This window comes from Falco cherrug, chromosome 13, assembly GCF_023634085.1.
Source record: "Falco cherrug isolate bFalChe1 chromosome 13, bFalChe1.pri, whole genome shotgun sequence".
Lineage (NCBI taxonomy): Eukaryota > Metazoa > Chordata > Aves > Falconiformes > Falconidae > Falco > Falco cherrug.
Window position 1 is genome coordinate 12,812,949 of NC_073709.1, and position 12,529 is coordinate 12,825,477.

The 12,529-nt window shown below is 42.4% G+C and overlaps 1 protein-coding gene across 1 annotated transcript in view; it reads left to right on the plus strand.

Annotated features, from left to right (window-relative positions):
- LOC102051368 (opsin-5-like) overlaps window positions 1-12,529 on the plus strand; it is a 31,744-nt gene that overhangs the window by 1,606 nt on the left and 17,609 nt on the right. Inside the window, exon 2 of the mRNA XM_014279870.3 lies at window positions 7,583-7,788. Coding sequence (XP_014135345.1) covers window positions 7,583-7,788 — 206 coding nt within the window. The remainder of the gene's footprint in view (window positions 1-7,582; window positions 7,789-12,529) is intronic.

Genomic DNA, 12,529 nt, shown 5'->3' on the forward strand with positions numbered 1-12,529 from the left:
TTGCTCATATAACTGTCCAGGGTTTTTTTGGTGTTTCTACTGCTCCTCCAGTTGATGGCCTGTTCCCGATTGTGTTTCTCTGTTGCTTAGCAGCCTTTCCCCAAGTTCTTAGCTACAGTGATCATACTAACTTTATATATTTTTTGTCACTGCTTTTAATTTATTTATTTATTTATTTATTTATTTCCCTGCTGTTAACATCCTATGTCCAGTCTGTGTTCCTGAAGGAGCAATCATACCCTGTGGTATGTTTGTACCTTTGTACTCCTATACTAAGCAAGTGTGTGGCAGGGGGATGTTTGGTTGGTTTTGGTTTGTTTGTTGTTTTTTTTTTAATTTGAATTTAATCATCTCCTATCATAATATTCTTTCCCTTGTCATTCCAGCATATCATCCTAGCAGCCTTTTACACTGTTTTTTTTAGCCTGGCCATTTTTTTATTTTTTTTTAAACTTATAGCCAAGACTGAATACAGCATCCCAGCAAGATCTTGTCGTTGCCATTCACATTAATATTTACACTTTCCCACCTCTACTGATCCCCCTAGTGTTGCCTTTGTATCACGCTGGCAGTTCAAACTTCTTCCATCAATTGACCAACAGAGGTGTTTTCCTCTGCTTCTTCTTAATGGTGACACCACATCTTCTAGCAAATACTTTCTTCAAGTACTTAGGTGCTTGAACTTTTTGGTTGCACATCCGTTGGTTTTTGATTGCTCCAGATCTTTCTGTCAAGCTTACAAGTCCTTGCTATGTCATAGCTGCTATTCTTGAAGCTTAGCTCCAGATTCAAAACTTAAGTTGCATTTCTTGCAAAGTATATATAAACAGCAATAGCATTACTCCAAGTTGTGTAGCGTGGATCTGATTAAAATGTAATGAGGTAGGTATACCTTTATGCAATAAGAACTTCTGAAAAAAATTGTTAGTAATACATAAATCAGAAAAGTCCTCATGTCTTTTTCTCCTCAGAAGTTGGTTACTGCACTTCTGCAAGCAGCAACCGTAACAATTTATAGCTCTTAGACCAAGTTATTGGTGTACATAAACCTATCTGGGGAGCAGTGATGCAGCAGAACAAAGTATTCTGTTATGCAGACACCCTCTTGCCCTTCTGGCAGCAGAGGACAAAGGCCAGTCCATGCATTACCTTCCTGTACCTGCCTTTCTTTAGGGGTTTGGAAAGACAATCTGCATTTGTGGAAGTCTGTGGATACTTCCTTACAGAAAGACCCAAAGATGTTTGTATTTCATGCTTTTGGTTTTTTGAAGCCTTGGAAAACAGCTGCAGTGATTACACTTTGTGATTGCTACATGTTGTCTTCTCTTTCGAATCTAAGTATACCCATGAAGCTTTTTGTGAATGCTGACATACATTTCCAACATCAAAGGAATGTATGTGATTGGTGTTAGCACTTACCCGGAAGATGGGCTTCCTCTGAATATCTTCCTCTTTGCAAGATAAAGTCCAAAAAAACGATCTTTGGCTAAGCTTTCCCACAGTCCCACATCTTGACGTAAATATCAAAGAACCACGATCTAACACTTTTTGCTGAGATGAGTCCTCTTTGCATGTCCCCTTCTGGAAATTCTCTTGTCACAGGTTGCAGATGTCATACGTGACAGACAGGACACTAATGCGTGTGTTGTACATCATACATCAGCCAGGCTGTATCAGATCCAGACAGAGGGGTGCTCAGCACACTGCCTGGAAGCTGAGCTCAAAGCCTGCACTGGAATAGGTATTGCATGCTAGCATCAAAGTGCATGAATGCATTTTGCAGATGCTGAGGGATTTTGAGATCACTGCACTGCTGCTTGGCGTCCGAGTCACCATTCCATCATTTTCCTTGCTAATGCTTTGGCCAGGGGACAGGCAAAGTGGGGGCAAAATGCAGTGCCAATCCCATAGCAGTGAGCCACCGTAGCATGCTTGGAGGGACTATCTGCAGGTGACAGCAGCCACTGTGTTACCTTTCGTTAGGTCAGCTGCGTCAGCATCCCCTTTCTGAAGGCAGCACTGTTTCCATCTTGCAGGAGCTCAGAACTGTCTTTGACAGACAGGTGGGAGCTTGTCCTGTTGCTAGCATGACATCTGACCCCTTTTTGCCTGTGCCTTAAGTGGTATAGTACTGTGGATAGTCCTTGTATAGTTTAAATTATTAGGTGCAGTTTAAAAGTACTGTCCACAGCTGCTAGCTCAGTCAAACAGACTCGGGGGGGAGCAGAATAAAGCATTTTTTTCTTCATGATTATTCCTTTGAATTCTTAAGTAAATTGTTCTTTTCTGCATTTCTACCAAATCTGTTCTGTCCTCATTTTCCCTAGTTTCACAGTTAACTGGGGCTGTTAGAGTGAATGCTTAGCAGAAACGGAAATCTTAAGTCAGTAGGAGAGAATATTTGCTAGAGAACAAATTCTGACTTTGTGTGAGTGTTTAAATCAGAAAGGCATGCTGAGAGCATTACCAATCCCATCAGAAAACTGGAACAGACCACAAAACCCAAACATGCCTTTAAGTGGCACACATTTCTGAATGGTAATAGTACACTTATTTGACAAGTGACAGAATGAGTGTAATTTTGGGACACTGTTTGACAAATAAATCTGAGAAGGTGGGAAAGGAAGTAAGCTATTCACAAAACATTCATCCGCAAAATGATCGCGTTTATGAACAAATAATCTCTCCACACATTGTCAAGTCTAAAACATGATGACTCTTCTCCTTCATGCCAAAACTGGCAATGTGCCCTGGATATGGTATCGTGTATGCATAATTAGCAGCAAAGACTAAAAACAAAGCAGGGTCACTTCACAGTTGCAATAGTTAATGACAGCTTTCCAAATTCTCTAGGTTTTAATAACGTTTTAAATGAAGTTTTCAGGTCTGAAAACCTTTTACAGCAAACCTCTTCAGATAGGCATTTATGCTTTTGTATAGGTAGCTGAATCAGTAATTGACTTCATTCATGCCTGCTCTATATCTAGATGCTCAGTCCAATTTCTGTCTTGGAGATAAGGTTATTTTGCTCAGGGAAAAGCGTAGCTTGTCTTACGACACTGCCTTCAACTTTTGCTCTCATTTCTTCAATTCGTCTACTTAAGGTTCCATGTATATTTTAAACTGCAGATGGGTGAGGTGTAACACCCATTTTTCTAATTCATTCTTGTCAGATTTTACAAGTAAAAGCCATGCAACAATGTCTCATAAGAACAAGTTTAGGTATAAAGCATAATAAGCTATCTTAGCTGGGCACAGATGCAGTCATCTATTGGAAATGTGGATGATCAGCTCGGAGCTATCAATTCCCTCATACCAAATTTAACTCTGCAAAAACATAAATTGAATGTTAACAATGAAACTGCCTGCAGCCTCAGGTGTTTACTGCTTGTTCAAAGGCAATCTCAGGTACATGAGAGAAAAACAGAGTATATCTGGGTGCTCAGGCTTGAGTGATTTGGCAGAAATCTGTGTAAAATTGTTGTGCTCCCTTTTAGCTAGTCCAAGAGTTAAACAATCTGTTTTCAGCAGAGAGATTTTCAATATCCTGAGTCACTCTGGCTGGCTGGCTGCTTTTTGGTGCTTACTGTGCACAGGCTGGCAGGCAGCACGCTGATGCAGGACTTTGTCAACAGGGTTTCGGTCCCTGACCACCACCAGCTTGCTTGGCAGCCTTCCTGTGCCTCCCCCAGAAATCATGGATAACACCACCAGCCTCCTTTGTGGAGCACTTTAGCAACTGTGGATTAAAATGCTCTATTAGGGGGTATTACTACAGGGGATGGCTTATTAGTGAATAATATAAGGGCAACACAACATTTTTAATATTGCTGTCCATCCTATTCCTCCGACCCCCCAATGTCTGCAAACGTGGTACCAAGTACTTTCCTGTGGGTATCTGAGGGGGTAAAGGTGACTCTTAGCTGTTCAGTATTTAGCATTTATCCATAGTCATTTAACCTGTACTACTCTGATACTGCCAGTCTCACAGCACCTGCTCTCAGTCCTGCCCTGTGTTAATGAACTTCAGTAACTGGATGTTATCTGTGTATTTTGCCACTTCAAAAGGGCCAGCATCTCTTGTTGACAAGCAGCCCATATCAGACAGCCTTACAGCTTAGGGGAGGAAATGTGGTGATTCCTCTCTGAACCTTACGTCGGGTGAAAGTACTCAGTTTCTTCCAGTTTGCTATTTTTCCCTCTTTCAGCCACGTTTTCATCTCACTTGGAACCTGGCCTTCCTCACCAGGATTACCTTAAGGTGCTGGGGCTGGATTTTGGGTTGGTTGGGTTGGGTTTTCCCCCATATGCTCTTATGAGTGAATATTGCTGGCAGCTTGCAAAATATGAAACTAGTTCTCTCGGTTGTTTTTCTGTGTTACTGAGATGCCACCTGGTGACACCAAGGTCTTACAGCACCTCGAAGTTCAGAGGTTTCTTTGTGGGCTCTTGATCCACCTGTGATCTGAGGCGCACAATGCAGCTGAGGAGATCCCTGCCCTGGCTGAGCGTCAGAGCTACTGCTGTGCTTCCTCGCCTTGCAGCTTCAGCCTTCGTCCTTGTGCTGTCAGGCTCTGGGGGAAGGCAGGCAGGGAGGTTGTTTGGTTTGAGGTGTTCTTTTGGTTGGCGTGGTTTGCTTTTTGGTAGTTTTTTGTATCGTGGTTTTGTTTTTTAAAAAATATTCAGTCAATATAGTCAGCAATGGCAGACCAGCACATCAGTCTGATGGTGTGGCGCAGAGATCTGGTGTCCCATAGTCACTGCTCCAGCTGATAGCACTTTTATGTGACCCTGGTTTGTTGCTCCATGATTTACTGAGAATTGTGTTCCTCCAGGTTTTTTATCACAGTATTAATACGGTCTACTACCCAGACAGATCAGACATTTTAGGGGCTGGATATGCCAGCACAGGTTCTCCGCTTGCTTTGGTTAAACGGAATGGGCCTACATGCAGAAGTCGTACCCACTCTGTCACCTTATGTCCCTCAGTGCTCCCCTCATCCGCACCCTCGGTGTGTGAATGTAGGTCTAAAAAATGATCACAAATACTGTGTCTCTGTCATCTCCATCTAAAATGCGTATTGTTATTTTACATGTTTTGCTCAATTTTTTTTCCTTAAGATACTTTAACTGAAAACTCCCTTTTCCTCCAGGCTAGGTGAGGAATTTGCCCTGTACATTCCCAGAAAGTGCGAGTCCGACACCTCGGGGGTAGCCCTCCTATCCGCTACACTGTATTGGCAAATCTTTGCTATTTACAAAAGAGGTGCCATTTTATTTTCTCTGCCATTTTAGCACTTCATAGTGACAGGGAAAATATTTCTGTGCCTTCTATCTTGAAAACTATCTTACCTTACAGAAGATAGAACTGATGTACGCAAACAACTACTAGGCTTGCACTGCAGACTGTCCTGATGCATTCCCAAAGCCCTGCTCCTCCAGTGCCCTGTTGTGCCTGTTTATGTATAATACCTAGACTCAGACAAAAGCCAGAAACAATTCCTGACTTAAACTGCGTGCAGCTGTTGGGAACGAGACTTGATTAAGAAACATTGTCACCTAGTGGCCAGAATAAGATGTATTTATTATTATTGATCTTATCCTTATAACGAGATATATCTAAAATATATGTATGTATCTTAGTGTATCTTTGCACCAGTGACTATTTCTGGTTAATACCATATGCCAACGTGTCAGCTCTTCCTGGTTCAAAAGCTCTTTAGTAAACCATGTGTATTTGCTAAGCAAGCCAGAGCAGCAGCAGCTTGGCAGTTTTGCAGAGAAAAGTTATTTAAAGGAAATTGCTCCACAGAAAACGCAGTTCATCATGGCATACAGGGACTGCCCCATCAGCCACCTCCCCTCCCACTCCAGACTACCCAGAGCACCTCACCAGGCGGTAAGTACCCAGCCTCTCTGTTTGGAGAACAAGCACTTTGCTCATTGGTGTTTCAGCTTGTGATGCTCCCAGATGGCCTGGAGGTTCAGAGGCAATTTCCTCCCCTCCCTTTCTAGCCAAGGCAGCCCAGCAGTGAAGTGCTGGGTTCCAGACATATGGGGTTGTTGACGCTTCCCGAAGGAAGACAGCTGTTCCTCTTGCTACAACATTAAACTTATCAGCCGCCTTTCATCTCGTGAACTCCTTTGAATATCCACAGGTGCTGTGCAACACCATCGTGTCATGTCCCTCTTCAGTGCACGTATTCACCTCTTACTGTGTCGACATACAGCACCCTTGCCTGGGAAAATCTACTGCTTGTGCCTGGATAGATGTCACGAACGAGTGGTTTAGGTTAAGTCACTTGAAGAGCGGCCCAGGGGAGAGGATGAGATGCACCACTACAACAGAGAGCTGTGGATCAACTCTTTTCTCCCTTGCCTGGTAGTAAATGTTGTACCCTGGCACCAACTGTGGGGAACAAAACTATCAGCTGCTGGGCTCCTAAACCTGCCCTAGGCTTCAGGTATGCAAAAGAGGTGGTGTTTGGCTCCACATTGCCAAGGTGAAGAGAGGTCACCTATTTCGGCAGTGGCAGAGCTGGTTTGGGGGTGCAAACGGGAGCCACCAACATGGAGCCAGGTGCTGCCCAACCTGCTGTGCTGCCCTACTGCAGCAGCCACCCTGAAGCCATCCCACACACTGACTAAGCCCCATTTTCAATACTGAGCCCAACACTTATGAGTAAACATTTTGTTAAAACTCATTTGTTTCTATGTCTATGTCATTCCAAAAAGCGGGATGCAACCTACCAGGGTCTTGCACTGATGGGTGAAGCAATAGCCGTGCACTTTTGGAAACTCTAGGTCTCTCCAGCTGAGTAAGCGGCTGGTTTTCACCAGATTTACACTCATCTCCCTTGTGTTTTCCTCATGTAATTAGAGTCAGGCAATTTCTGTTCCTGGAGAGTTAAGAGAGGACACAATTGTCTAAAAATAAATTTTAAAGCCTTGAAAGCTTCTGAAAGGTCTGTTCTGAATGTTCTCTTCATACAGATTATCAGGTGTATTACTGAAAAATGTTCCCACCTGGGACAGGCTTTGCCGCAAGGAGATCTTAGACTGCTCTGAGAGAAGAAATGTAATCGTATTATCTGCACGTCTCGGGAGAGGACTGGTAAAGCAGCTCTCCAGCTATGTGTGTGAACTTCCCATATCCATTATTCTATACAACATACCTAAACAGCTGCAGCTTTCGGCAGATTGTTTGTAGTCTCTGCTATACTCTACCACTCTTTCCTTTTTTTCCCAGGTGTTGCATTTCAAGAATTTCATCTGTCCACTTAGGAAAAAAAAAAAACTCTCTAGGCCTTTAAACCGTGGATCTTCAGTAGATGCAGCAGCAGCTCTTTGTGTTTGTTCTGTTTTACTGCCGGAGTTATTCACTTGTTCCTGCTTCTGAAATGTACCCAGCTACTTAAAAAGGCTTTGTGCATAGGCTTTCCAGTGGATACTCTGGTTGAATACGTTTCTAATTGAACAAAAGGGTAATTTTGGAAGAGACATCACACATTTACACACCAAACTACTTCTTGCTTTATGTGCTTTTTGATTTAATGGATTAAATTATTTAATTTTTTTCCAGGCTGGCTGTCTTGGTTTGGAAACAGTATTGTGATTTTTGTCCTGTATAAACAAAGACATGTTCTGCAGCCCACCGACTACCTCACATTTAACTTGGCTGTATCAGATGCTAGTATCTCTGTGTTTGGTTATTCACGGGGGATCATTGAAATCTTCAACGTCTTCAGGGATGATGGATTCATTATCACATCAATATGGACTTGCCAGGTAAGACTGGATTAAGCTTAATTAGACAAAATAGGTGCACCTATTTCTATGTATATGCTATATATAAATAACCAGAGAGGCTCAAAAGAGTGAAAAGAAATACTGACTGACCTTCCAAAAGGACAGCGTTCTTTTGTTACATCTATAAATCAATGCTTTTGATCAGGTTTGACCAATTTTCATTGATTTTTTTCTATCTATTTGCAATAGTTGCTGCTAGTTTGGGGATTTTACTTCATGTCATAGTTCCCACTCGTGTTGGAAAGCTATGGTGTAGGCTCTGCTTGTCTTCAGCTCCCCTGGTCAACCTGGTTGTTGGCACTTTAACATTTGACTTAAAGCAATGTAGACTCTTACTTGGCAAGGCGTGTAGAGCAAAACCTCCACGTAGCACTTGGATATACCCATATATTTTAGCATACGACTTCTTGTACTAAATCCATCGTAACTCTTCAATCTTACACCTAAATTCTTGGTTGGTTCATAGCCTGTGGTAGGTTGTGTGGCTTAATTTTATGGCACAGTCATCCCTGTACTTGGAGACAGCTTTTCATTGGAAAACTTGAAAAATGTTGTTATTGTTAATTCTCAGACATACTTATGTAGACAGAATATAAATACATCGCATGGTTAGATAGGCACAAGCCTGACTCCCTGGTGTTTTCGGTAACATCTGTGAGAAAGATTATACTTAGTGTGTCTCTTTCATGAGGGAATCAAAAATCTGAAAATGACAGGATAGCCTGCGGCAAGGTGTAAGAAAGATCATGATGAAGGAAAAGGGAGAGAGAAATAATCCTCTCTTCTTGGGTTGTGGTGGTGGTGGTGGTGGTGGTGTTGAGGTTTTTTTAATTTTTATTTTTTTAAGAGAGGAAGTTGAACTATTGTGCACATAGATGAAAGCACTTTTACAGCCCATGCTCCCTCCTTTTCAATACAAAAGTTCAGTTTACCCAGAGGGGAAGACTTCCCACAGAAGACTCTGAACATAGAAGCTGTAGATTTATCCAAAAAATGATTGTTTTCTTGTTTAAAATGTGTGTTGACAGACATTTGCCAGAAAATTATTTATCAACATGAAGCTCATTATTTCCTTAGCAAAAATCCCACTATTTATTTCTCCAATGAAAACACCTACAATTGCAGTCTAAGGTCTGTTAAGGAGAAACTCTGAGGAAGCTTCTTCAATTATTTTTTTTTATTAATGGAAACCTTTGAAGTCATCAGATAAAGACATACCTGCAAACCGTAAAATTCACACCTACACTTGGAATTAAACAGACTCCCATTTTCCCTGTATCAGGGAAGACTTGGAGCTATGATTAGGAAAGGAAAGGTGAAATCTGGATCTCCAGGTCCAGTTCTAGCTTTGCTGCAGACTTCCTATGTGAGACAGGATAAGCCATTCAGTGTAAAATCCTGAAGCAGGATCCGTGGCATAACTTAACATTTACAACCCAGCAGGCTGAAAGTGGTAACAGTAAATGACCATTTTGCCTCCCCAGCCCAAGCTCTTCCAAGCCCAGTCTGTGCTGTGGCTCCTATTTTGGGCTGTAAACAGCAGCACAGGTAGGAATCAAGGCAGCATGGCACACTGGGTCTGTACCTCTTGATTTGCATGGGAGTCTTCTGTCAGCAGCCTCACAGCTTTCTTCCCTGATGGCTCTGCCTGGAAGTCCCTCTGTGATTGACTTTGAGCTATTTAGAGTCTTGTTATCATGATTTGGTGCTTTTTATTTTCTTTCTTTCTTTTTTTTTTTTTTTTTTTTTTTTTTAAGGTGTGAAAAGACTGGGATAGAGGTGTGCTTGAACTTAATGTGTGGTGGTGTGCTTAATCTTGCTGTGCTTGAACTGCCTTTACAAGGAGATAAGTGGTCCATAAAGTTCTGGGGGTACCCAGATAGTTTGTTGGTCAAGGTGTGTTAAGTAATCTTATCTGGATCTCCTGGTTTTAAGCAGCATTCATTTGTAAAGCAAGGATATCAGGCAAAGTTTTAACGTATTGGGATCCAAAAATTTTGTTCAGGATATTAATAATCCATTGGCTTTTCTAAACAGTCTGATTTGCAAAGTATTAAGGTTTCTGCTTTGGTAATCCTCTGTAGGCTCTAAAAGCTGACATTTATTATTTCAAATAGGAACTGATACTGTATAAATGCTAACTAAAAAGTCATGGTAACCTGGAGAAATCAGTTTGTACTCTGAATAGTTTGAATTGGTTGTGACGTCAAGTGGTTGAGCTGGTTGTGGCTTGTTGAGAGAAAATCATGTAGGATTCCTGTTTCCATCAAGGTTTTGTTCTGTGTTGGGAGGGTCTCAGAAACATGTGTAAACCCTGACATCCATTTTCTTGATTATTGAGCTTGACAAAACAAAAGCCAGTGATGAAAAAGTGACTTTTGGAAGTCGAGTGACTGTTGTTTAGGAAGAATATTGTGCAGAAATAGCAGGAAGCTTCTGCACATAAAAAAGATGTGAACATTTCCGCTTGTGTGTGGACAGCCAGCCCAAAGATCATTCTCAAAATGTGCAATGTTGAACAGCAGTAGAGGTTTGATTGCTTTTTTTTTTAGTGTTTATAAAACTTGATACATTTGTAGTCTGACCAGAATGGGTTTCACATCTGGAACATGAGGAATGAGGAGCTTGGTGCCAGGAAGGTAAAGCCCATGCTTTTGTCATGGCTCTCCGAAGCTGGTGTCTTGTTCTCACTGCACTCAAGCTCCTCTGCAAGTAGCTGGGATGACAGTTTGGGCTGTTGCACACATGAATGTGGATTTTTCCTTAGTACGGCCTGTGTGTTTTCCCTTACTTGGTTTGTTTTGCTGAGTCCAGAGGAGAGCCTTACTTGGCTTTTTGTCATTGTCCGTTTCACTAAACATTTGCTCCAATTTGATCAGTCAGCTTCTGCTGTCAGGTATGCTTAGGGAAAATTTATTTTCCCAAGATAGCCTGTCATTTCTGTTTATGAAGACATTTCATGAGCTCATCTCATTTAATCCACTTAACTATTTTCCTTTCCTCTGACTCAGGCCTCCTTCTGTGCCCTCAGGTAGTATTTTTCCAAATTAAGGTTCACCATTCCTGGCTGCCCTGGTTAGAGGGAGCAGGGAGAAGACAGGCAGATACTACTTCTCTTTCAAAACAGCCTAGTCTGTGAAAACTCTCTGCAAGAAAAGATGCATCACCATCTAAAAGGACCATCTCATGGCATACCTGCTGAAGGGGACATACATGCGTGCCCCTGTTCTCCTCCTTTGTATGGAAGAAATACCACTATCCTTTCCCCATGCCAAATATTATTCTTCTTTTTGGAGGTCTGACAGAGGTCTCCTGTCAGGAGTGAGGTTGCATGGTAGGTCTGTATCCAGTTGATGCCCCTGATGTATGCTGTGTATGGATATGGTTTTCCAAAGGTGGCTTTTGGACTTTGCTTTCATTTCTTGTTTATCCCTTCCCTGCTCTACCACTGGGTCTTAGTCCTGACCTGGGCAGAGGGAGGACAGTCAGTCTTTAGCACATTCTGTTTTAGCCTCTGGTAATATCATCAGTAAGTAAACAAGTTCGTATAGTAAAGTTGAGGTCAGGGAATGTAAGCCAGTGACCAAGAGCCATCTGTTCCCCCATTGACCATATTTCTAGTGAAAAGCTACCTCGAGGTCCTTCCCGTACGTTTTTTATTGGTATGGTTTTCTGAATTAGAAGTTGCTCAGAAACTTGTAAATAACATTGCATGCAAATGTTCTTACATGTAGGAAGTACAGAAATATTAATTCTGTACAGGTAAACACCGCAGTTTCCTCTGAACCTTATTAATCAACTAACAGAAAGTTTTCCCACCAAGGGCCAGCCTGGAAGGACCTGCCTTCCCCCTCTTTTGCTAAAGCTGCTTTGCGCAGTGCAGAATAATAAAGCCACGGAGGGAAGCAGGAGAGAGAGAGGGAAATGACTGTCTCACCTTGTGGTTGGGTTTACTACATAGTTTGAATCCTGCACAGCTTGATGTTTTGATGCTTTATGCAGCACTTCTGTATTTCCGTCTGGCATACCCTGGACAGAAACAACTGGCAGTGTAGTGAGCAGCAGTAAGCCCCACTTTGCATGCAAGTGTTGTTTTAGTCTGTTGTTACCCCCAATACATTTGTGCACAGTTTGCCTGCCAGCACCAGACCTATGGCATATGTGCATCCAAAAGGGCATGGTGTGGCCAGGAAGTCCAAAATTTTCTAGGAGTGTCAGGCTTAGTGTGCAGGCGTTGAGGAGTATGTGACCCATGGAAAACTCTGGGATTTCTTGCACTTTAGCAGACTTTTCCAAGTTGTGGTGGTGTAGCTGATCAAGTTGTGGTGGTGTAGCTGATCAAGTTGCGGTGGTGTAGCTGATCAAGTTGCCAGCTGAAATCCGAGATAAATGGGGTTCTCTAAAAAAAACTAATTAGATGTGCAATAGTCCTGCTTTATCAATGCTGCTGTTGGGCAAGGAGGGTTCCCCACCTTCCGACGGGTGTCTCACCACTCATGTAGGGAGCTTCTCATTGTCTCTGGCCACACTGTTTGTTTGCTGTAAGGACAGTAGAGCATCCCCACATGACTAATAGCCTTGGGGATTACGTTCCTAGGCAAGGAATGTGGATCTGAGCACCTTTGGATGAAGAAAAGTGAATCAGTCTCTCCTACACTCTCCGTGGGGGAAAAGGGGGAACAGATCAGAAAACTCTCTGCTTTTCACAGTGACACTGCTT